General features: G+C 38.4%; 2 protein-coding genes across 6 annotated transcripts in view; one reads left to right on the forward strand and one right to left on the reverse strand.

Annotated features, from left to right (window-relative positions):
- LOC108431921 (ellis-van Creveld syndrome protein) overlaps positions 1 to 15537 on the reverse strand; it is a 32741-nt gene extending 17204 nt beyond the window's left edge. For 2 of the 4 annotated variants that reach the window (XM_017705409.2, XM_037544493.1), the window contains exons 1-10: positions 15185 to 15537; positions 14239 to 14340; positions 10281 to 10364; positions 9061 to 9284; positions 6075 to 6159; positions 5101 to 5178; positions 3377 to 3514; positions 2283 to 2435; positions 680 to 896; positions 177 to 328 (exon numbers count right to left, since the gene is read on the reverse strand). In XM_017705409.2, the coding sequence (XP_017560898.1) occupies positions 177 to 328; positions 680 to 896; positions 2283 to 2435; positions 3377 to 3514; positions 5101 to 5178; positions 6075 to 6159; positions 9061 to 9284; positions 10281 to 10364; positions 14239 to 14340; positions 15185 to 15349 (1398 nt within the window). In that variant the 5' untranslated portion in view covers positions 15350 to 15537. Of the gene's footprint in view, positions 1 to 176; positions 329 to 679; positions 897 to 2282; positions 2436 to 3376; positions 3515 to 5100; positions 5179 to 6074; positions 6160 to 9060; positions 9285 to 10280; positions 10368 to 14238; positions 14341 to 15184 lie in introns of all 4 variants that reach the window. The other 2 variants (XM_017705408.2, XM_037544492.1) reach the window with 1 other exon arrangement.
- A 611-nt stretch (positions 15538 to 16148) lies between these two features.
- The window catches only part of LOC108431920 (limbin), a 41782-nt gene continuing 33654 nt past the window's right edge, over positions 16149 to 24276 (forward strand). Inside the window, exons 1-5 of one of the 2 annotated variants that reach the window (XM_017705407.2) lie at positions 16149 to 16389; positions 17241 to 17411; positions 18884 to 18928; positions 21243 to 21299; positions 23772 to 23952. In XM_017705407.2, coding sequence (XP_017560896.1) covers positions 17337 to 17411; positions 18884 to 18928; positions 21243 to 21299; positions 23772 to 23952 — 358 coding nt within the window. In that variant the 5' untranslated portion in view covers positions 16149 to 16389; positions 17241 to 17336. The remainder of the gene's footprint in view (positions 16390 to 17240; positions 17412 to 18883; positions 18929 to 21242; positions 21300 to 23771; positions 23953 to 24276) is intronic. The other variant, XM_037544481.1, reaches the window with a different exon arrangement.

Here is a 24276-nt window from a genome sequence, read left to right on the forward strand (position 1 = left end):
CTGAGTCCTGTATAATTTGATGTATAAATGTATGATAACATGGATGTCTGTTATTTACTTTTAGTTTTTATATAGCTGTCATAGTCATTGCAACAACCAAAGTGACAAATTTGCAGAACTTCATTAGATGAAATGCAGGTAAGATGAATGACACAGGTGTAACTGATATCACTTACTTCAGTGACCTGCTGAGCATCTCTCTGTTGATGATCATGTGACTCCAGCAAACAGCTCCATTCTTTGGCCTGAGCCTTCACCATCTTCCTCATCTTCATATCCAGCTTTCTGCAGTGCTCACAGACCAACTCTACAGTCTGCTGCCTGATCTCTACATAAGCACACACAAAGCACATTCGCTTTTGTATAATGCTTTCTGAATCAGATCTGTATTGCTATTAGGTTTCCCTTGATGTGTACATTACAATGTCTCTTATTATATTTAATTTTCTAATTATTTCTCAAATGTAACTCACTGAAACATCCTGGGAAATTCTATGTATTTTACCAAGTCAATCCATATCACTTTTTTTTTTTTTTTTTAAGTAAAATGATCAGATATTGGCATCTACCATGAGTAGATCAAACTAGAAATTCTATTTCAGGACATTTCTGGTTGTTATAGCATTGTCTGATGTTGATGTGAACTGTTAAAACGGCATATTTATCAATGGTACAGTACCATCAGAGCAGCGCTGGAGCTCTTCTCTGACCGCAGTCTGCAGGTCACTGATCAGACTCTCCATGTGACCAAACCCCAGATGTCCATCAGCTGTCAGCTCCTCTAGTGATTGGGTGGTGAGCTTCATTCTATGCTCTGCCTCCTGCCTCAGGAAGGCCAGTCTGATTCTGAGCCAACAAGATAGCTCCTCCCACCACTGCATCCTATCACACAGCATCTGAAAGAGGAATTTGAGAGAGGGGTCTAGGAAAGGTTTTTATTTTATATTACAAAGTATTAATAGTGTTACATGTTTATTGTGGTTGTTTAGATGGTCTTTATTAAGGGTTTTTAAATTTATTAGGAATAATTAGTGTTAGTGTTTATAAAGGATCATAATGTTTAAATGGCATTTATTAAAAGGTGCATGTGTTTTTTTTTTTTTTGATCGGACTCCTATTCTCGCCCATCAACACAAACTGATCGTGACCTGTTGTGTTTATTTATAGTTTGAATCAAGCTCTATTTCTAAAGTGTCTGACTTCACTTTTTAGTGATGAGATAAGCTGTTTATTAAAGGTATTACCTTACTTCACAATTTAGATATAGATGATAAAAGCAAGGCATTACACCATCAATGCTTGAGAGGAGATTAAAATACTCAATACAGCACATCGAGTGTGGTCAATTTCACTGCAAAAACTATTTCACATGTTACCAACAGTGATAACCATGGCTGTCAGCTAATTTATCTCAAGGTGGTTTATTTTTTTTCTAGGTAACCTAGCTAAAAGACAGTGCCAGTGCAGGTTGCTAACTACATTCTGCCGTGTTTTTGTGATCTGTTCAGAAGGAGATGGAAGCAGAGTTATGTGGTGTAGGAGGGGTCTTATAAAATGACTGATGATAGGTCAGTGCAAACACAGACAAAACCTTGAATTGGCCCTGTAGTTTTCTAAACTGTGGCACATGATAGGCTTATGCAGATACCATTACCAATTTGTCTTTACTCATGTTCTACATATTTTCCAGGTTATTTGTAATTACAGATGTGAATAGACTACTGCACCTTTGGGGGCTGTTAGGTTTAAATGGTGTTTATTAAAGAATGTTCAGGTTAGAGACTTTATTAAGGAATAATACGTTTAGATGGTATTTATTAAATCTACCAGCTTATTTAGGTATTATTTTAATTATTTACAACAAAAATTGTATAGTGATTTTCAACAGCTTAGAAAGTGTTTATTAACATTTTAAAGAGTGAGCTAATTAATTCTTTAAAGGACTGTTTATTTAGATAATGTTAAGCATCATCAGGTTTAAAAAGTGTTTATTAAAAGATTAGGTTTAGCTGTTGTTTAATAAGGGCTGTTGGGGTGAGGAAGAGTTTTTTTTTCAAGATTGTTAAAATGAGATAATATTTGTTAAAGATCATTAGGTTTATTCATTAAGGCAATGTTAAGGTGAGACTGTTTATTAAGGATTGCTAAGTTTAGATAGTGTTTTTCAAGGATCGGTATGGTTAGATGGTGTATATCAATAATAAGTTTAGATTGCATTATCTAAGGATTGTTGGGCTTAAAGAGTGTTTATTAAGGATGGTAAGGATGCTCCTCCACCTAACCTTCACAAATGAAGACTGGATATCCGCTAGCTGCTTCTCCAAAAACAGGAGACAGTGGATTAGTGAATGCGTCGTATCCTGTGCAACTTCATTTGGTGTGCTGCTATGAAGGCGCTGACAGAGTTGCTCCAACCGTTTAGCAAAACTCACAGCCTGCAAACACACATACACAAACAAACAAACAGGCTGTATGATTTAATCAGGTTCATTAACATTTATTGAATGCAATGTCACACAGTAACAAAGCCTTACATTTTAAAAAGTGCCCTGAAACATAAAACGTGAGGGCAAAAAATGCCCCATATGAATCACATTTAAAGATTAGAGTTTTGTATACATTAATGTTCCGGTCATTCACACAGTCAGTAGCTGTGGCTGAGCCATGGATTCCTCTGCTTGGTTGGAGCAACAGGCTGTGAGACCTTGCTGCTGCGTGATGCTGCTGACCGACAGAGGCACACCACAGGTAGGCTGCTATGCCAAAGGCTATCGCTAAGTATGGCACCAGTGGTTTCTAAAATCTCTCTCTCTTTGCTCAACGTTCACTCCCTCTATAACAATCCGGACTAACGTTACCTCACACTGTAAATGACTACACAGTTGGAAATGAGTGAGAAATAGTTGGAAAGCCTGAGTTATATAGGTAGAGGAATCCCATTAGCACGCTTTACACTATGTTCACTGTGTTACCTGGTGTATTTGTAGCAGGTTTTAGCAGAATTTCTTATCCATTAAGACTTAAAACAGTAAATTTAATAAGAGGTAACATTAGGGATTGTGTCTGAATGGAGAATAAACTCTCCCGTGTGCCAGGCAGCGTGTCCACTGCAATGTTAAAGACTTTTGAATCAGTTACTTATAAAAACTTTATGAGAATCCAGACCAATTTTTTTTTTTGAACATATTGCTGTTTTCTGGAATGGTTTTCACTTTTCTTTTAATAAGCGTTCATTGAGGCGCAGCAGGAGACAGTCATTAATACTGAAATAGATGACATGTTTATGGCCTTGTTATGTAGTAAGGTTCAAGAAGTTATCAAACAATGTATTATGCAGCCGTAGTGTGTGTGTGTGTGTGTGTGTGTGTATAATTACCGTATGTAGTGTATGTGCCAGCTTCTCTCTGCCTGCTTTCTCCACTTCCTCTACAGAGCACAAAACTGAGCCTGACTCTGCCCCTTTCTCCCAGCTCAGCAGCTCAGGACACATGTCTTTCTTCAGCTGCTCCATTTCCTGTACAAAATGATGCTAAATGAATGATCCACAGGACAAAAGCTCAGCTGATGGCAAGAAGTTCATTTCCATGCGTTTCATTTCTGGACTGCAGATTTGAACACTTAGAAGTTTGAAATTATTATTATTGTTCTGCCATAATAATTTATTATAATTACTGAATTAAATCTCTTTTGGCAGGTTTGAATCCACATTTCTGGCTGTTTATTTTGTCAGAAATTACAAAAATATGTATAAAATAAATCAACTAAAAGTATACAATCTCAAGTATGAATGTGAAATAATATAATAATATATGTAACAATAAAATACAGTGATATATAAATACATGCTTTTGATGTTATCGATGATAACTGTGATGTCTAAAGACTGGCTTTATACAGTGAAACTTTCTTCATTTTCATGCGACTTGACAGATGAAGCAAATAAAAAAAAGTTGCAACAGAAAGGAGCAAGACATTACTCCACTATTTAGTTAGAAGCTCATATTTTTGTCTTGTTCCCATTTAACATCATCTGTGACATGTTTACACTTGCATATTTGTAGCATTTATATCTTTTGTATCATTTTCTGGTTGTCACTTTCATTCTATTCTTCTCCATCTATATTTCTCTCTTATCTTGTTAGGTTTTCTTTTTCATTATACATTTTTATTTTTGAGTTTTTGAGTTCTATGTATGTTAAAGCAAAACTATGCTTTACATGCTGACTCACAGAAGCACATGCACACCATGTTTTAGTGTGTTCTTTTTTCTACATACTCAGTAATGCCATTTCTTTCAGTTTTAGGAAAAAAAAAATTACATAGTGCTGCTTTAAGGTCTGAAAACAAATGTTTAACCAGACATTACGTTTATATTTGATTCCCTGCTCATCCGGTCCTAGAAACACAAGTTTACTGAGAACAGCATCTTAGTCTCCTCTTCTGTAATAAATTTCATCATTTGAAACCCAAAGGAATTGCTGCTGTATGTAAAAATCAAGAGGCATCAACAGCAAAGAAAAATAATAATCTAGCAACATAGATCACAATAACAGTAGACTAACAAAGAAGAATAAACTATTACAAGCAACTCTTAACAGCTGTTACCATTAGCTGGTTAGCTGAGCCAAGTTGGTAAAAGAAATGTTAATGTCAAGCAACTCATGCTTGTCATGGCTCAGGCCACTGACAAAATTAAAACTATCCACCTTGCAAGTCAATCTGGTGAATCTACTTTTCAACCATCTAATAAACAATCTTCTGTTTCAATTTTTGTCCACTGATCTGGTAAAAGCAGTCATTTTAAATGCTACCTGACATGATCGCATGGTTGTGACTAGCTATTTCATGAAACTTGTTTTACAAAGTTGAGATGATTGCATTTGTTGGGGTCAGTTAAAAGTGAGTTGCAGGATGCTTTACATTGTGAAACTAAAGTAAAATGTAGTTTCATGTAAGTCAGCTTCAGGATTAAAGTGTTTAACAAGCCAAATTATATATATGAAGTATAAGTTTTTTGTTAAATGTCAAAGCACTACAGCTCCAGTAGAACCAGAACGATGCTGATGCTTTTTACTAGAAAAGTATAAGACATTACCATACCTTTTCCTGCTGCTGTAAGTCTTGTTGCAGAGCAAAGTTCTCTCTGCTGAACAGAACTCTTAGAACATGCAGGAACATCTGAAATAAGTAAAAGAACAATGACAGAAATTTTAGAAAACCTTTTCTATGCTGTGTATTCATTCTATGTTATGGATTACACCACAGGACAAAAGGCACAATTTGTATGAGAATAGTTCAGCCAAAATTCAAACTGACATAATTTTGTACTTTGTTTAAAAAAACGGTTTATTTTTGTTATTTTCAGTTTAGCATCATGCAAATGACATAATTAAACTGCCTCAGACCATCATCTCAAACATCTTTATGTGGTTTATGACACTGACGCACAAAAAAAAAAAAAAAAAAAAAAGGACAAAATTATGGAGAAAATTCAGGCTTAAAAATATAAAATAGGCCTGAAACAAGTGCATGCAGTTCCACAGAGCTAATTGGCGAGGTACAGGCTTTCATTACTTGTTAATTGTTTTAACCTCATAGCTCTAATGCAAAACAAACAAAAACAACAACAACAACAACAAAAAAAACTCTTGGTTGATCGATTTGGTACAAGGAAAATGGTCTGAAAGTTATTTTTCAACAAATCATTATTTTGATGTTTAAGGCAAAAGGTTATGTCAGCATATCGGTGTCTGAAGCCATGTATAAACATGTTTTGTTTATCACTGCTGTCCTAAAATAATTTTCTACATCATTTGAGTTAGCAGCTTCCGTTTTCATTGTATGAATTTTTTTTATGAAAAATGGACTAATAGAAATGCTTTACAAGTGCTTGGAATAAGATGTCTTTTACATTAACTAACAACAAAAGCAAAAAACATTTTTGCCTTTTTGGCTAAACATTTATTTATCTGGTAAACATACATACATAATATATATATATATATTTATTTATATACATGTTGTGACAGACCCTGTTCAGTGTGTGCATGTGTGTGGTGGAGGACAGGACCTACATTCCATTTTTCCTTCTGTAGTTGAGTTGTACGTAGATAAAGGTTCTGCAGTGTCACACAGAGCAGACTCACTTTACCTTCATCCCTAAAACACATGTTAAAATGTTCAGAACTGCATGCATATGTATTCTTATGACATACACAGAGCAGCCAGTTCGTTAAGTAAACCTCCTTGTTTCTACACTTTATCAGGTCCATTTACCTCTGGACTTCGAAGTTCTACAATTACAGGGAAGGTTGCCGGTTCGATCCCCTCGGCTGATAGTCCATGACTGAAGTGCCCTTGAGCAAGGCACCTAACCCCCAATTGTTCCCCAGGCGCCGTGGATAGGGCTGCCCACTGCTCCTGGCAAGTGTGCTCACTGCCCCCTAGTGTGTGTGTTCACTAGTGTGCATGTATGTGGATGTGCATGTATTTTACCATGCTCTTCATTGGTCAGAACCCCCACAGAGCAGCTATTAATTGGGTGGTGGATCATACTCTGCACTTCAGTAACACTGACGTGGTGGTGGTGTGTTAGTGTGTGTTGCACTGGTCTGAGTAGATCAGACATAGCAGTGCTGCTGGAGTTTTTAAAACATCCCAGTTTCACTGCTGAACTGAGAATAGTCCACCCAAAAATATCCAGCCACAGCATCCTATGAGTAACATCCTGTGACCACTGGTGAAGGACTACAGGATGACTAACACAAACTGTCCAACAACAGATAAGCTACTATCTCTGATTTTAAATCCACAAGGTGGATCAATAAGGTAGGTGTGACTAATAAAGAGGACAGGGAGTAGACAAAATGTTTAAAAACTCTAGGACAGCTGTGTGTGGACCTAGAGTTGCAACTCACACACTGTGCAAAAAAGGTAGAGGGCACCATTCATTTATTTACTTTCCAGTCAAAACAGCAACTAAAGCAGCAATGTGTGAGATGTTCAGATAAAACTGAAATAAGTAGCATTACTAAGTCAGAAGAAAAAACAGAAAACACTAAAACAGCATGTGTGCATGGCTGTGAGCTGCTCTGTAAAGCCTAAATCATAATGCAAAAGTCAGAGATGTCTGAAAACTTGACCCAACATCATACTTTAAATGTTAATGCCACACATGAGCTCAAAAAAAAAGGTCTGGCTCCATGTTCATGTTTCAAATACATGATGAATATACTGAGCACAATAGTAGATAATTCACTTACACACTTATGCTGAGTTTTGACTGAGTTCTTGCACGTTGAACGCGCTCGCAATCGTCTGATTCCTTAGGTTGTAGGGGTCCAAAGTGCACCCACAAAACAAAGGCTACGTCTACACAGCAGGTAAAAGTGGCCCGAATCTGATCTTTTTCCTCAAATGTGACACAGATGTGTCATTTGTGTGGCTGTGTGAACAGCAAAAAAACGCACTGAATCTGACATTTTCCATTCAGATTTGAGACGCTTTCATATGTGGTACTGGAATCCGATCTGTATCCGATCTGCAGCAATGCGACTCTGTCTGAACAGCCAGATCGGAATTCATGCGACTCTTACGTTGGCACAACTTGACATTTGTCATCATTTCGCGCTGCTGAGACTCATAAATATTCAGGCTGATGTTTCTGTACCCCAAAAATTAGAAGAGACTCAGCGCAGCCACTCCGTGTTTGAAGAGGTTTCGAATGAAGTGGCCAAGCGCGGCCGGAGGACCCCGAGGCTGCAGAGTCAGAGAAGAGTCTAGACAATCCGAGGACCTGAACCAAAGAAGTGGACCTGCCCGAATAACGCACCCTTTTTACGGTGAACTCGAACACATTGGGTGTGATGTGTCCAGCTGTCAACCACTGGAACTTCATAATCGCTCCTGCAATGCTGGTGAAGACCAAACCAGGAGTGACTAGTTTTTTGGTTGTTTACCTCTGGATGAGCCAAGTATTGTTCTTTTGCACATGCGGGTCGATTTGGAAGCATGATCTGTTCAGACTGATGTCGCATACAGGTCACATTTAAAAGATAGTGTGAACAGCCAAACAAAAAATCGTATTTGGTGAGAAAATCAGATTTGGGCCACTTTTACCTGCTGTGTAAACGTAGCCAAAGCATGTTGTGTACAATTAGAGATCCTCAAAGGTTATGTAATACAGCTTTAAGAACAAAATCATTCATTTTTCAGGACATATTTCTGAGGAGATTTAAAAGATAATCCACTTGCATTGGGAAAATCAAAGGAAAACAAGTCGGGAAAATCACTGTTTTGGAGTTTGCAATTAGAGTTCAAAAGAGATTATATAATCTTATAAGCTTTAAAGAAAATGGGACTCAAGATCTGTCACTGCTGGATAAACAGCACTTACAGCTTTCATCTGTGAGAGAGAGGAAAAAAAAAAAAAAAATCAAGCTCCACACTTGCTTCAGATCTGAAAGAATCAACAGGTGTTTCTGTCCATCCTTCCAATGTGAGAAGATAACTCAACACTAAGTCTGAATGGATGTATATCTAATAAAGAAGCGCTTACTGAAAAAAATAAAATAGACAAAAAAAAAAAAAAAGAAGTCCAGACCTAAACATCATTGAAGGAGTTTGAAATTACCTATGAGATGCACATGAACAAGACTGAACTTCAGATGTGTAGAAAAAATATCTTTGCAGATTTCTTTGAAAAACTGAAATCAAGTCTCCTGAAAAGAACGGAAGGTGTAATAAAGGAAAATATGGACACAATAAACTGAAAAATCTGAAATTGAATTTGGTTGTTAAGGCTTCTGTGTAACTTCTTTGGAAAAAAAGGAATAACATGTACTTATTAGATATTTTGACTAGAAAATAAATTTTGCAAAAACACTTAAATTGACCAGGGGCGCCCAAACTTTTACATGTGACTGTATACATACAGAAGCGTGCACACGCACGCACGCACACAGACAGACACAGACATATATACAGTATACAAGAATAAGCATGCATGCATGCATGTGAATGTGTGTGTCTGTGTGTATTTGTGTGTGTGTGTGTGCTCACCCAGGGTAGCAGAGTGTGTGGGGGTAGTGCTGCACTCTCCTAAAGCTGAGGCTCTGCTGTGTTTTAGGTGCAGGTCCAGAGCAGATGTCCTGACTGCTCTCGTCTTCCTCTCTCTCCTGACTTGGCCAGTCATCAGCAGATGAGGAGATGGAGTTCTGGTCAGGAGGTGCGGCCGGTTTGGTGTTCTCATGTAGAGAAGGATTGGAGGCCCCATCTGCTAATGGCTAACAATCACATAATGATGATCAATGACTCACAACAGAAGAGTCAACGGTAGAACATGTTAATTAATCCATTAGAAAAATACAGAAATACAGTGAAATTGTCTGAACTGCAGGACAACTGTTCAGTTATTATTCTAAAAATTTATTATTCAGTAACTATTATGAATTGTTCATTAACTAATATGAAAGTAATGTGTAATTTATGTACAGGAATGCAGGGATTTTAAATTGAAATAGTACTCACCCCCATTTTTTTCATATTGCAACTTCAAAAGTACTATAGTTAAAAGGTAGTTTAGGTAGTTTTTTATAGTTCTAGTTCATTGAAATATAATAACTTATTTTACACAGTGTACTAGCAACACAGGAAACCAAACAGCATACATGAAATAATAACATTACTGGCTAAATGGTTGACCAGATATGCACAGTTTATATATGCAGTTGCCAATCATGCCACACTTACGACATTGGGTGGCCAATGAAGTTTGGGATTTACCCATCCTTTTTTTGCTATATTCCTGATTATGTAGATATAAGCCTGCCAAACTGAAGACCCCAATAAAGACCTTGCAATAAGGAGTTAAAGGGAAACCCTATCAATTCAGTGGATAAGATTTAATTTTAAGTGTTTTGATTTGAAATGCTTCATTAAGGAGAAACTTCATTCACAGTGGTGCTTATAGGAATAGAATGTCTGAAGAATTTAATAATATCTTTATAAGCTCCTTTACAGAACATGAAATTTAACGTGAAGGTTATGAATATACAGAGTGATGTCATTTGAATTCAGAACTGAAACTTATTATCTTCAGACTTACCATTATTTTACCATTATCACATTACACACAAACTTATGTACCTTCATTCATAGTTTGGATAGCACATGAAACAATGTTTAAATCATTACTGTTTTAATCATCCCTCTAATATTAATAATTATGAATCTGTCAATAGCCAGAGCCTTCAGATAAATATGTGATAAAATGATCTCACTCTGTATCTCTGGTTGATGGGATAAACTACTTTTGCCTTCAGCGCAAATGCAGCTACATCACTGTTTACTGGCTCCATCTGCTTCTGCTTGAGAGAGAGAGAGAAAGAGAGAGAGAGATTATTTTGCATAATGAGTATTATACTATGTTGGTCTTAAAAAAAAGATTTTTACATGAAAATAAGATCATTTGATTTCCAGGTCAGATTTGACTGTGTGTGTGTGTATTTGTGTGTTAGAGGTCTGTTACCTGACCAAAGCCTGATAAGGCTTGACAATATATTGTGTCCTGGGCTTTGTACAGGACAATTTGTCTAGTATAATAATGTTGTTTGTTTTTTCCCCCCAAACTGTGTGTTTTTTTTTTTTTAAAGTACTACATTTGTTTTTTGAGGACTGTGTGCCTATGTAAAATTTGCATACACTTTTGCTCTCTCTAGTTCAGTCTGTCAAAAAAATAAAGCTGGGGAAAAACTTAACCTTCAAGCAGAAAAAAAGTGAACACTTTACGGTGTCTAAATCAGACTATTTGAAAGTTGCAGTCCACAAGCGTCATTCAACCAACCTGAACAACCTGAAGCAAATGTGCCAAAAAGAAAGACTTAAAGCGGTTATTGTAGCAAAACGATTTCTTTAACCAAATATTAATCTGAAAGGTTTAAAAAGATTAGCTGGAAAATAATGAGTTTTGACTGGAAATTTGCTTAGAGAGCATGTTGCTTTTGAATAAAAAAATATACTAGGTGGGCCAAATTGTGTAAGTATCATTCTTAGTCCAGACTAATATGATGACTTAAGGGGGTTGATTACTTTTGCAAAGTTCTGTATTCATGGGTATGACAGGAAGTGAATTGCTGCCCTCTTCAGGTTAAGTCATTAATTCAGTCTAGGTTGGACATCACTTTGAACATATAAATGAAAAATAGACAACAAAAATATCTGTGTACAATTTTAAATGTATACATTAACACTGATGACAAGATGTATAAAGTGCCAATTCATCCAAGGATGACATGTAAGGCAGTGTCTGCAATAATCCATCTCTGCTAGTGCATATGAGTGGGTCCAGGTTTCAGATACAGCAGTACCAGTCAGCCATAGAGGGATCTCCAATTCCCAGGTACGGGTCAGGTCCAGACTTCAATTTCATTTTAGGGATATGCATGGATAGTAAGTACAAGGTTAACTGTTCGAGGTACTACTATTTGAATGCTGAAAGCATTATTCAAGTTGTGGCATACGCCCGCCCCCCGAGCCCCGACGATGGCGGCTGAGAGAGCCGGCAGAAAGTTGGGGCCAAACACATGTATTCCGTCTTGTCTCTACTGACCTTCATTCCTTTACTCTCCAGTGCAAACCTTCACCTCTCCAGATTCTCTTCCACCTGCTCTCTACTCTCACCACAGATTACAATGTCATCTGCAAACATCATGGTCCATGGAGCCTCTTGCCTGACCTCATCTGTCAACCTTTCCATCACCATTGCAAACAAGAAGGGGCTCAAATCTGATCCCTGATGTAACCCTACCTTCACCTTGAAACCATTTGTCACTCCAACTGCACACCTCACCACTGTCTCACTGTCCTCATACATGTCCTGCACCACCCTAACATACTTTTCAGCTACACCTGACTTCCTCATACAGTACCACAGTTCCTCTCTTGGCACCCTATCATATGTCTTCTCTAGATCCACAAAGACACAATGTAGCTCCTTCTGACCTTCTCTGTACTTCTCTACCGACACTCTCAACGCAAAAATTGCATCTGTGGTACACTTTCTGGGCATGAAACCAAACTGCTGCTCACTGATCTGAACCTCTCACCTTAGCCTTGCTTCAACAACACTTTCCCATACCTTCATGGTGTGGCTTATCAACTTTATACCTCTGTAGTTACTGCAGCTCTGCACATCACCCTTGTTCTTAAAAATGGGGACCAGTCCAGTATACTGCTTCTCCACTCATCAGGCATCCTCTCGCTCTCCAGGATTTTGTTAAACAACCTGGTTAAGAAGTCCACTGCCTTCTCTCCTAAACATCTCCATACCTCCACAGGTATGTCATCTGGACCAACTGCCTTTCCATTCTTCATCCTTTTTAAAGCTGCCCTCACTTCCACCTTACTAATTCTCTGCACTTCCTGATCCACCATCTCTCCCCCCGTTGTCCTCCCGTCTCTCTCGTTTTCCTCATTCATTAGTTCTTCAAAGTACTCCTTCCATCTACTCAACACTCTCTGTTCACACACTAGTACATTTTCCTCTCTATCCTTTATCAGCCTAACCTGCTGTACGTCCTTTCCAGCTCTATCTCTCTGTTTAGCCAAACAATACAAGTCCTTTACTCCTTTTTACTGTCCAGCCTCTCATATGCCTGAGCCTTTGCCTTTGCCACCATTCTTTTCACTATGCGACTAGCCTCACAGTACTCCTGCCTACTTCCTTCATCTCTCTGGTTATCCCACTTTTTCTTAGCTGCCTTCTTCTTCTGAATACTCTCCTGGACTTCCTCATTCCACCACCAACTTTCCTTGTCTTCTTTCCTCTGACCAGACGAAACACCCAACACATTTTTGCCAGTTTCTCTCACCACCTTAGCTGTAGTTTCCCAGTCCTCAGGTAGCTCCTCACTGCCCCCAAGGGCCTGTTGCAATTTTGCCCTGAACTACCTGCTACCATCCTCCTCCTTCAGCTTCCACCATCTAATCTTTGACTCTGTCTTCTCTCTCTTCCTCTTCTTTGTTTCTAATCTCATTCTACAGACAACCACCCTATGCTGCCTTGATACACTTTCCCCTGGTACCACTTTACAATCTCCAATCTCCTTTAGGTGGCATCTCTTGCTAAGCATATAATCCACCTGTGTGCACCTCCCTCCACTCTTGTATGTCACCCTGTGTTCTTCCCTCTTCTGAAAATACGTGTTCACCACAGCCATTTCCATTCTCTTTGCAAAATCTACAACCATCTGACCTTCCGCATTTCTGTCTTTCACACCATACATACCCAGCACCTCTTCATCCCCTCTGTTCCCTTCACCAACATGTACATTGAAGTCTGCACCTAATCTCTAATCTCTCCTCTCTAGGGACACAATCTACCACTTCATCCATCTTACTCCAAAATTCCTCTTTCTCCTCTAACTGACAACCAACCTGTGGTGCATATGAACTGACCACATTCAAAATTACACCATCAACCTCCAACTTCAGGCTCGTGATCCTGTCTGACACTCTCTTTACATCCAGAACACTTTTCACAAGCTGTTCCTTTAGGATTATCCCTATTCCATTTCTCTTCCTCTCTACACCATGATAGAACAGTTTGAATCCACCTCCAATGTTCCTGGCCTTGCTTCCTTTCCATCTGGTCTCCTGGACACACAGAATATCTACCTTCCTTCTCTCCATCATGTCTGCAAGCTCTCTGCCTTTACCAGTCATTGTCCCTATGTTCAGAGTCCCTACTCTAACCTCCACACTCCTGCCTTTCCTTCTCTCTCGCTGCCTTCTAACCTGCCTTCCTCCTCTCCTCTTTGATGGTCTTCGACCTACAGTAGTCCAATTTCCACCAGCACCCTGCTGGTCAACAGCACCGGAGGCGGTTGTCGTTAACCCGGGCCTTGACCGATCCGGTATGGCAATCATATCTGTGATCTGCATGATAGTTTTGGCACAGGTTTTATGCCGGATGCCCTTCCTGACGCAACCCTCACTATTTATCCGGGCTTGAGACCGGCACCAGAAGTACACAAAGTACACCCCTAATGGCTGGTTTGCTATTATAAAATAATAAAATATGTTTTAAAATGAATTCCTATATGTGCAATTTTTGTCAAAGGAAAAAAAACATTGACATGAACTCTTAAGGATTCTCAAACATTAAAATTAGTCATCATGCACTTCCCTATTTCATACCAGTGCAGACCTCTAAGTATGTTTGTATATATCTGAAGGTACCACTGTTTCTGATGGCACAGTCCTCCTCCCCACACTGCCACTCTCAGTCTCCTCATCTCTCTCCTCCACCTCCAGCAGGCTCCAGGGGTCATAACCTTTAAACTGGACACCACACACACACACACACACACACACACACACACACACACACACACACACACACACATTCAAGCTTCTCTATAAAACTTAGAGATATCCTTATTAAATCTATATTCTTATTACAAGCAAAGCTATAATTATGATAATAATGATAGTAGTGTTTTGTGTCTTCACTCACTCTTATTTTTGTTTATGCTCTCAAGCAAAAGAGGAACATTCCAGCATGAGTGCACCTCCGCGGGTTTGCACAGACATCCCTACACAATACTACAACACACTTGGGGTGGTCTTGAGATGTCTAGAAATAAGCTAATGTCATGGAAATAAAAAAATTTCCTTGTCCTTTGGAAAAAAAGGGATTTATGTATGTATGTATGTCGACATTATAAACAAAGTTTCAAATCATAACTACGCTGGAAAAACAGCCAGTTTTAAATATGTTTTTGTGATGTCATGAAAAATCCAATTTATTTACTTTTACGTGCATCTTCCCATTTAGCAACGCCCATTCACGTTGAAGTGCTAAGTAGTATTTCAGCCAAGGCTGCTTTTTGAATGAGACCCAATACACGGCAGCCAATCACAACAGAGCTCATTTACATACATCAGTCTTAAAGGCACAGTAGCAAAAACAAGACGATTAATTCTAATGGATAAAGTTGTAAAATGGTAAAAAGTAAAAATGATTAATGACTGTTTTGATACAAAACCACAAAGAAATTAGCTCATTAAAAAACGTTCATTCCGGAGACCCCAGAATTACTAAATCCGCCCCTGAATATACTGTCAACACCGAACAAAAATTTGCAATTATTTTCAGAAAATGTAACTGACATGGTGACCGTACCTTTTTAGTGAGGAAAAAGGGTTTGAGGACGTAGATATGAAGGAGCGCAGCGGCCACCAGCCCCATGCAGGCACCCAACAGCAGCGCCGCGGTCAGCAGGCCGGAGTGCAGCAGCGCGGCGCCGGGCAGCAGCAGCAGCACGTCCGCGGAGCAGTCGGAGCTCATATCACCCAAAACACACACATATAATCGAGCAGGCCAGCGTACAAACCGCCACCTCAATCAAATCTCTGAACGTAGCCTCATTTTGTCTATGGCCTGTTTACGGATGCAACACAACATCCACTTCTTTGGATCTTGTCCACTACAAGTCTCGTCCTAGTAGGTTTTTTTTTACTGATGTGAGCTTGGACCAATCACAGACGCGCTAGTGCTGACGTGCTTTAACGTAGACCAATAGTGTTCGACCGGAGGCGGGTTATCTAAGTTTTGTTATGAAAAGTTTGTGAAAGCTTAGACTTTCCCAAATTAAATGAAATTAAACACACGATCACAACTTGGTTCCCCCTTTTAAAAAAAACGAAGCACACATTCATAGATCTAACTTAAGTTTGTATCAGTTATTTGAAACACACTCTAAAGTTTTTAAATACATGCTGGGATTTGGAAATATAACAACACTTGGCGGATAACTGGAAAGTTTCATTGTATTTCAACAGCACTGGAAAGGAAAAGCCTGTCTCTGCAGGTTTTCTCTTCAGCTCATTCTTTCTTTACAAACCAGACATACGGTGTATGTGGTACAGTTAGGAATGCAGCATTACATCCACTTCTATTTTGGACCTTCTCCTCCGCCAGGCTATGTTGACTGAAGGGGCTTTCAGCCAATCCCATAAGCGTTACGACTGACGCGCAGAATTATAGACCAACAGCGTTTGAGCAAAGCGTCCTCTCAAAAGTTTTCAGTTTTGGGAAAGTTGCGTCAGGTTCCGCCCCCTTTCCCAAAGTAAAATACACACTTCGGACAACATGGCGGAGTCGACCTGAAAGGGAGTAGACTGCAGATTTCGATTGAGATTAGTTTTTTTGGGAACGATTTGACCACCGATCAAAATCGATCTGGAATTTTGAGTTTTGATGTTTGTCGTGTCGTCCTGTCGTTCTACTCCGTTACATTATGAACGTTCTAATATCTAGCTAGGTTACCTTTCCTGTTTTACTGAGATGATTGATTAACGGATGAGATCAGGTAGAGTGGACTTAAGGTAAAGTGAACATCAGTTAAAATGGGACACGTTTCTAAATGGAGCTATACTTTCTTGCTTTTGACCGTGATAGCATGTTACTTCATATAAATGAATGTTCATCATTGATGTAATGTACATGAATGTGGGGTTTGCCTGTACTGTACAATCAAATGCATGCACAAAACTCATAAAAAGTACGATGCCATAACAATTATTATTCTAACTCTGTTGTTTGGTAATTATCCTTTATTAGGTTTTAGATTGAGCCGTGAGTTAGAACTTTACCAACTTGTCTGCTTTTATAAGAATTTCATATTGTAATAATGCATTTTAAATGTGGAAGCAGCTTCTCTCATATGAAAATCTGTTAAATGGCTGTTAATAAGTGGATTTCAAATGTATGACATACTGTATATTAGCACGTATGGGTTTCTTTCAAATTTTTATTTGTCAGATACGAAAATATACATTTGACAAATATGCCAACTTACGTGAGACTGGCCATTGTCATGTAACATACAATTCATCATATACATACACAAACATATTCAAACATGTATGTCTAACACATATATTTAACAATATATGATTGAAAACATTGTGTATACAACATGTATGTATAAATATATTCATGACCCTTTATGATATATGTGCATATATGTCTGTATGTCAGATTTCTAAATGGGTTTTTACTTTATCTCTATTTGAAATATGCAAAAAAAACAGGGCAAGAGAGGTCAGGTACTCTTTAAATAGATGAGGCACAAATATCAACATATTTAAGCACAAAAAAGCAGAAAAGTTAAATGAAACTAACACTTTGTGAGTGAGTAGTTCTGCTAAACTGTTCTGGTTCTGTTTGCCAAAAGGTGCCACACTTTACCTGAGCTCACCCTATACTGAACCAAGCTTGAGTTGTTAACATGAAGTCAGACCAGTTTATGGTTCTCCATCTCTGATGATAAATGCATTTCTTCACCACCTTCCTCACTGTGGTGCTCACGGAGAGCAGCACCATTGGGACAGGTGTGGAAAAACAGGTAAAGCAGCCCACTCTTGAGTACATTATCTGTCCACTTTATAGGTCCACTTATAGGTTTACTACATAGGTCCACTATGTAGTAGGCTGCTTAGTATAGACAAAATTAGGGCTGCATGATTACTCTGTATGTAAAAAAAAGATTACAGATACATATTCTACACAAGGGAGAGCTACTAGCACTCTAATCTCATTTCTGTGCATAATTGAAAAGAAAGGAGCTCACATCGGCAGGATCATATAAAAATTTTTGAAGTTACATATTGCATGTATATAAAATAAATATTTGCAGTTACAAACTGTGTATGTGAACCAGGTCTGAGCTAAACATAATAGATGTTCTATTGAAGGATTGCAACATACATAAAACTGCAAAATCAAAGTGAAGAATGTGCCACTTGAATGTCTGTTATAAGCTTTAAGTGTCAGTGTTTAAATAGGGAGTGAACCTACATCATCATTAGCCTGGTGCTAACTTAAAATTTAAATGATTTTATATGCATTATTATGACTGTGGTAATGTGGAAATCTTTAAACAACTAAAATATCTGATTAATCACCAAAGAACTTGATTGCTAATATAATTGATAGTAACAGAGCTAAACCAAATACTAGTAATGTGATGTATTGCTACTTATTGCGAATGTGATACTCTTTTCATTGCAAATGCATTAGTGAATCAATAATGTAGCACTGTTGAAGACACTGTTAAATGCCTGATTTATTTTTTACCAAAATAATTTCCTTTTTTAGAATTATGTTTTTACCTTGATCACCCATCTGGAACTGTGATTGGTCAGGATACTCACAGTATGTAGTAAAAACACAGTTAGGACTAATTTGCATATTGGAACCTTCTTTGATTCTGAAGGCCAGTATTTTAATAATGATTAGGAAATTATATATTGTGTAGCCCTTCTGTATAGGTGTACAATTTCTGACATAATTTATCAGCCCCTTCAACCACATTCATCACTGGTCTGTTTCGGACCACAGGTCCACCGCTGACAAAATATCACCTGAGTGGTGGTCCATTCTCAGCATGGCAGTGACGGTAGTATGGTAGTGCGTGTGGTGCTCATATGAGTGTATCAAGTGCAAAGTTGTTGCTGGAATTTTAAACATGTCAGCGCTGGCACTAGTTTGAGAATGGTCCACTGCCCAAACTGCCACTGCCCCTCTTGTTCAGTCAAGAGCAGCTCTGTGGTCAGAAACAGATCACTTACACAGATTTTGCATTGGCAGATGAGCTGCAATATGTAAACATGTAATAGCAAGGTGTTTAGTAGTGGAGTAAGACTAATGTAGCTAATAAGTAGTCTTGTAGAATTATATTAGCATTGTGCAAACAGCATGTGTGCAAAATATGCTTCAAACTGCATTAAGTTAAATGTAAATAGACTTAAATGTCACATAGAGTTGCTTATGTGGTTTCTGACACCTTATGACTATCTGTTTGTATTGGGCCACTAGGTGCTAAGAGCTAGACCAAGGCAGCCATGGCACATGCTTCCTCAGGTAAGACCACCTCAGAAAAATAAGTTAATAAGTAAGTTAATTGATGTAGGAATGAAGAGCTGAACATTTGACTGAATGTTTAATCACCTGAGCACAAGCTCTGCAGCCTATTAATATTGCGATATGATGTAATAACAATTAAGTTAACATCCAAGTGAATATCATGCTGCCCCTCCTGCACAGTGAAATGACATCTCACAAAAGTAAGTCTACTACTAAACTAAACATTGTTATATAATAACACCATCTACTCCTAATGTGCTCTGCTACTGCCAAAGCAACTTACTTACCACAGTTTACAAAGCCTGCTGGTTTTTTTAAGGTATTAGGGTCTTTTTTGGGTCTCTCTCTTTCTCACTCTCTTACACTCTCTCTCCCTCTCCGTCTCTCTCCCTTTCTCTTTCTCTTTTGCACACTCCCTCTTTTTCTCTCTCCCTTTCTTTCTGTCTCTCTTCTCCCTCCCTCTCTCTACCTTTTTCTTTCTTGCGTGCTCCTTCTTTTCTCTCTCCCTCTCTCTCTCTCTCTCTCTCTCTCTCTCTCTCTCTCTCTCTCTTGCACAATCCCTCCCTTTCTCTCTGTCTTGCACTCTTTCCCTTTTTCTTCCTCTATTCCACAGTCTTCATCCTTCTCTCTCTCTCTCTTTCTTTCCCTCTTATGCCTTCTCTCCCTATTTTTCTCCCTCTTTTCTTTCTCTCTTGCACTCTCCCTTTCTTATATGCTCTCCCTCTTTCTTTTATCATTTTCTCTCTTGCACACTCTCTTTTTCTCTCTCTCTCTCTCTCTTGCACACTCCCTCCCGATATCTCTCTCTCTTGCACACACTCTCCCTATTCATCTCTCGCTCTCTCCCTTTCTCTCTTGCACACTCTCTTCCTTTCTTTCTCTCTCTCCTTTTTTCTCTCTTGTGCACTCTCCCTTTCTCTCTTTTGCACACTCTCTATCTCTCCCTTTCTTATGCACTCTTTCTTTCTTTCTTTCTTTCTTTCTCGTTTCTCATTTCTTTCTTTTTCTCTCTTGTACACTCTGTCTCCCTCTCTCTCTCTTGCACATGCTCTCCCTATCTCTCTGTCACTCCTTCTCACTCTCCTTTTCTCCTTCTTTCTCTGTCACTCTTGTACACTCTTTTTCTTTCTCTCTCCATAGATATGACAATTATGTGTAATTGACTTAAAATTCAAGTTGCTAGGCTAAGCATGGGAGAACAATTATAAATGTTTGCACTTTTACATTAAGATAAGTTAAGTGATATTTTTTAATCCCACAAATGGGGAAATTCCACCTCCGCATTTAACCCATCCGTGAAGTGAAACACCACATACAAACACACACTAGGGGGCAGTGAGCACACTTACCGGGAGCGGTGGGCAGCCCTATGCACGGCACCCGGGGAGCAGTTGGGGGTTAGGTGTCTTGTTCAAGGACACCTCAATCATGGACTGTCGGCACTGGGGATCGAACCGGCAAGTTCCCTAACCTCCAGCCCACGACTCCAGCCCACGACAGCCACTACCGTCCCACTTGTCAGAAGCTGACCCTGTGAGAATCTTATATCAACTTTTGACAGCGTCAACTATTTTCTTTACTTTAGAGTTTCTGATATGGCTACTACTACTACCACTACAGATCACATCCAAATCTATATGAACTCTAATTGTTTCCACTGTTGATTATACACACCTGAATATATTAGAACTGCGTGGATGTAAAATTGACTTTTCAATGTTTAACTTATAAGTTGTCTGACCAGTGGTAGGATGGTCCCCCCTTTAGATGTGAGTCTTGGTCCTCCCGAGGTTTCTTCCTCCTCCAGCTCTGAGGGAGTTTTTCCTTGCCTCAGCGCTCACGGGGGTTCTGTATATTCTGTATATTCTGTATATTATGTTCAGTGTTTTGTCTGATTCTCTGTGCTGTGATTCCCATTTTTGTAAAGCTGCTTTGTGACAACATCAGTTGTAAAAAGCGCTATATAAATAAATTTGATTTGATTTGATTTGATTACTACAGAATAACGACACAGCCGTAGTGGTCTATAGTAGTTCAAGCTGAAGCACACCTTATTCACCGTGAGTGTGTGGGGCTAAACTGCTGTAGACTGAAAAGCTGACTGCAAATCAATAAATTCAAAAACTAGCTCATTTTGCATCTTTGGACTGTATGGTCTGAGGAGAATTGTGTGTTTGAAACCTTAACAGTGTTTACATACTGCATCAAACTATTTGATTTCTTGTGTCCTTTAACATAACTTTTAAAATGATGAATTTAGAAGTAAGGATCCAGAAACTAGAAATGCTGAAATCTGTTTCTTAATCTGCAGATCCAGACTACAGTAAAGCCATCAACATTTGGTCTTAAGTTCCAGAAATGTGCTCAGGTACTGGAGTTCCTCATCTCTTCTTTTCCTTATTTGAAGTCTGTCTATATTGTGCCCACAAATGCCTTCTTTTATAGTTACTATTTGTGGTTACTGGTTAGAAAACATTTGCACACTCACAACCTAATATGTCATTTCCCTCCCTAAAATACAGAAGTTAAGGATTCATTGACCATTTCAAATACATTTTGTTTGTAAAAGGCTATGGTGTAAGGATAAATCAGGTGTAGTTTTTTGTCTCATAATTTTTAAGCGATAGACGAAGTAGAAAGTTCAACAGATTTTGACAATATGTTGCCTTTAAGTACATCAATATGTCAAGATACTAAGTTACAGAGTGAGAAATTAATAGGGGATTAGCTAGCAATGTTCAAACATCTGAAGCTGTGTAGCCGATTTTTACCCTTAAAGACTGAGCATAGATAGGTCATTTTCTACTGCATGCTGTCTTAAATGGTAATTCAATTGATTTCTCAAAAGGTCTGCATAGTTCAATCATTGAAATATAAAGTTAATGACAAAAGCTATTACAGAACAACAGTCCTTAAATTAATAGTCATATCCTAACTTCAGATTAGAAAATAGTATTACAAAAACATCCTAACCAGACAAAATTGGCCTGACAACCGCAGATGCATGGTAACGTCTGTTTTAACCGTCGTTTGATGCAGTGACAAGCAGCATAGTTCACTATTCCTAGCATAATGAGGTTATATTTATCTACATCAGAAACGCTGCTTTAACTTGAGGTTATTTATTCAGAGCTGAACGTGTGGCTGCTTATTGGTAGGAATAAAGTTAGCGCGGTCAGATAATTAAAGCGTTGGGAAACGCTCTAATAAACAGAACGAAATGTTGACACAATATTCTTAACTTCAAGTTTATCGCGCTATTTTTTTTGGCTTTCTGAACTGGCCATGTTTACATGCAAATATTTTTGCCAATCCGATTGAATACGTTCCGATTACAGATTCAGACTGAGGTGTTTATATGTACACCCTATTCAACAATTTGATGGAAAATCTTCGTTTACATGCACGCTACAAGTTATCCGTTGCAAAATGACGTGCATGAGTGGAGAATGAATTAGAGTAAACGTTACCATGACAGCGAACATCATGTGAGGTCCACTCCCACTGAGATGAGTTTCCAGTTGGCGCGCTTGAGTTTTTAATTACTTTAAAATGGTGTCAGAAAAATGTACCTCGCATGTAATTATTAAGGAAGCGGCGAGAGGAAGACGTGATCCGGGACACATAAGTTGGATGCCCGTCCCACCAGCATCTTTTGAAGCTCAAAGCATGAACTTCATCTCCTCTGCAGACCAGTTTCTGCTCCGCCATGTTGAACGTTATAAACTTTTGCCAGAGCCGGTTTATGAGTTCTCTGCTTTTTGCTGTGACACTAACGCACACGCGCAGAACGTACTTACACGTTCTGACTGGAATGTAATCGGATTCAGGCATTTAAATGGCTATTATTCTTCCATTTTTAATGGACTATTTACAGGATTACCCACCTCGTTCAATCGGATAGAAATTGTATTCCGAATGGCCTAAGTCGGACTAGACTATTCTGATTGCGGTGTTTACATGGATGTATTCTGTTCCGATTGAGCTGTTAGTCGGATTATTAACAGATTATTAGGTTGCATGTAAACGTGTTTTTTTTTTCCAGTTGAATGGAAGGAAAACCAAATTCCTTGTATGCATAAGCATACCTGGCCAATAAAGCCTTAGTCTTGCTTGGTAATTAGTCTTGTTTGGTATTTTTCACCTCAGTAACGATAGCTAATGTTAGCTGTCTGGCTAACTAACTTAATTATACTGATTGTGTTTATGTTTCAGCTGTGTGTCTATGGTCGGTTGCTAGGTAATAGACATGACAGTTGATAGTTGACTTCGGTTGAGCCAGTTAGATTTCCTAGCTTAAGATAAGATGCTGTAAAATAAGATAAGATTCCTAAATTAATATAAGATTTGCTTCTGTAATTTAGAAAAGTTAGTTAGTAAGTTTCGGTAATATGGCGCAAGGTGTCGCAAACATAGCCATATTATTCACTGACCAAGAAATTCAGTAAAGCTAAATGTGTCTTCTGAAATTTTATATGTAATGTTGATAAGGGTAAAATAGTGGTAAATCTGAAAGAAAAAATCTGCTATTGTTGTGAAAAACTGTGACCTGGAAAGTTTATCTTGATTGTCACATTCTACATCAAACCACTCTGAATGACTTTGTATACATCTTAATGACTGTGTAGAAATCTTGAATTTATCTTAAACATAAATATATTTAAAAAATGGCAGCATTCTGAAAATATTGCATGCTGTATTGCAATACTGATCTAATGTCTCCACATTATTTTAAAAATGAGTGTAGCAGATTGATTTTGTAGGTTGTTATAGCAGAACTTGAGGCAGTGATTCACATTCAGTGTGTTTGTTTTTTCTCCTATGTGTGTTTGTGTCTCAGGTTGAAACAGGAAGTGAGTTTCCCCAGGTGACTTTATACCTGGTCATTTCAAATCCGCCTGAGGGAACTGACCTATCACAGCTCGGTATCCGGGATGCCATCTCTGACATCACACTTCTGCAGAATAATGGCAACGTGCAAGAGAGAGGATACCAGACTTTCACCACAGATTCACTGCCTGGTAAACACACATGACTGTAACTATATTTGTAAAGACATCTGTTCACTCTGGTGATTATTTTGGCAAATTATATACAGTATTAATACGATTTAAATGTAATATACTAATGTATTAATTAATTACAGTAGAGTACAGTAATACCTATGCCTTTACCTAACCCTAAACCTAATCTTAGAAGATGAAGAAGAAGAGCTGTTTTATAACCAAATGTCCTCAGATCTTGGTCATTTTCATGGTTTCCTGTTATTATGAAGACTGTTGATGATGACAATCAGCTAAATACAAAAAAAGATACATTTTCCATAGACTGGCTGCTCTGTAATC

Source organism: Pygocentrus nattereri, chromosome 14 (genome assembly GCF_015220715.1).
Source record: "Pygocentrus nattereri isolate fPygNat1 chromosome 14, fPygNat1.pri, whole genome shotgun sequence".
In the NCBI taxonomy this organism is placed as follows: Eukaryota; Metazoa; Chordata; class Actinopteri; order Characiformes; family Serrasalmidae; genus Pygocentrus; species Pygocentrus nattereri.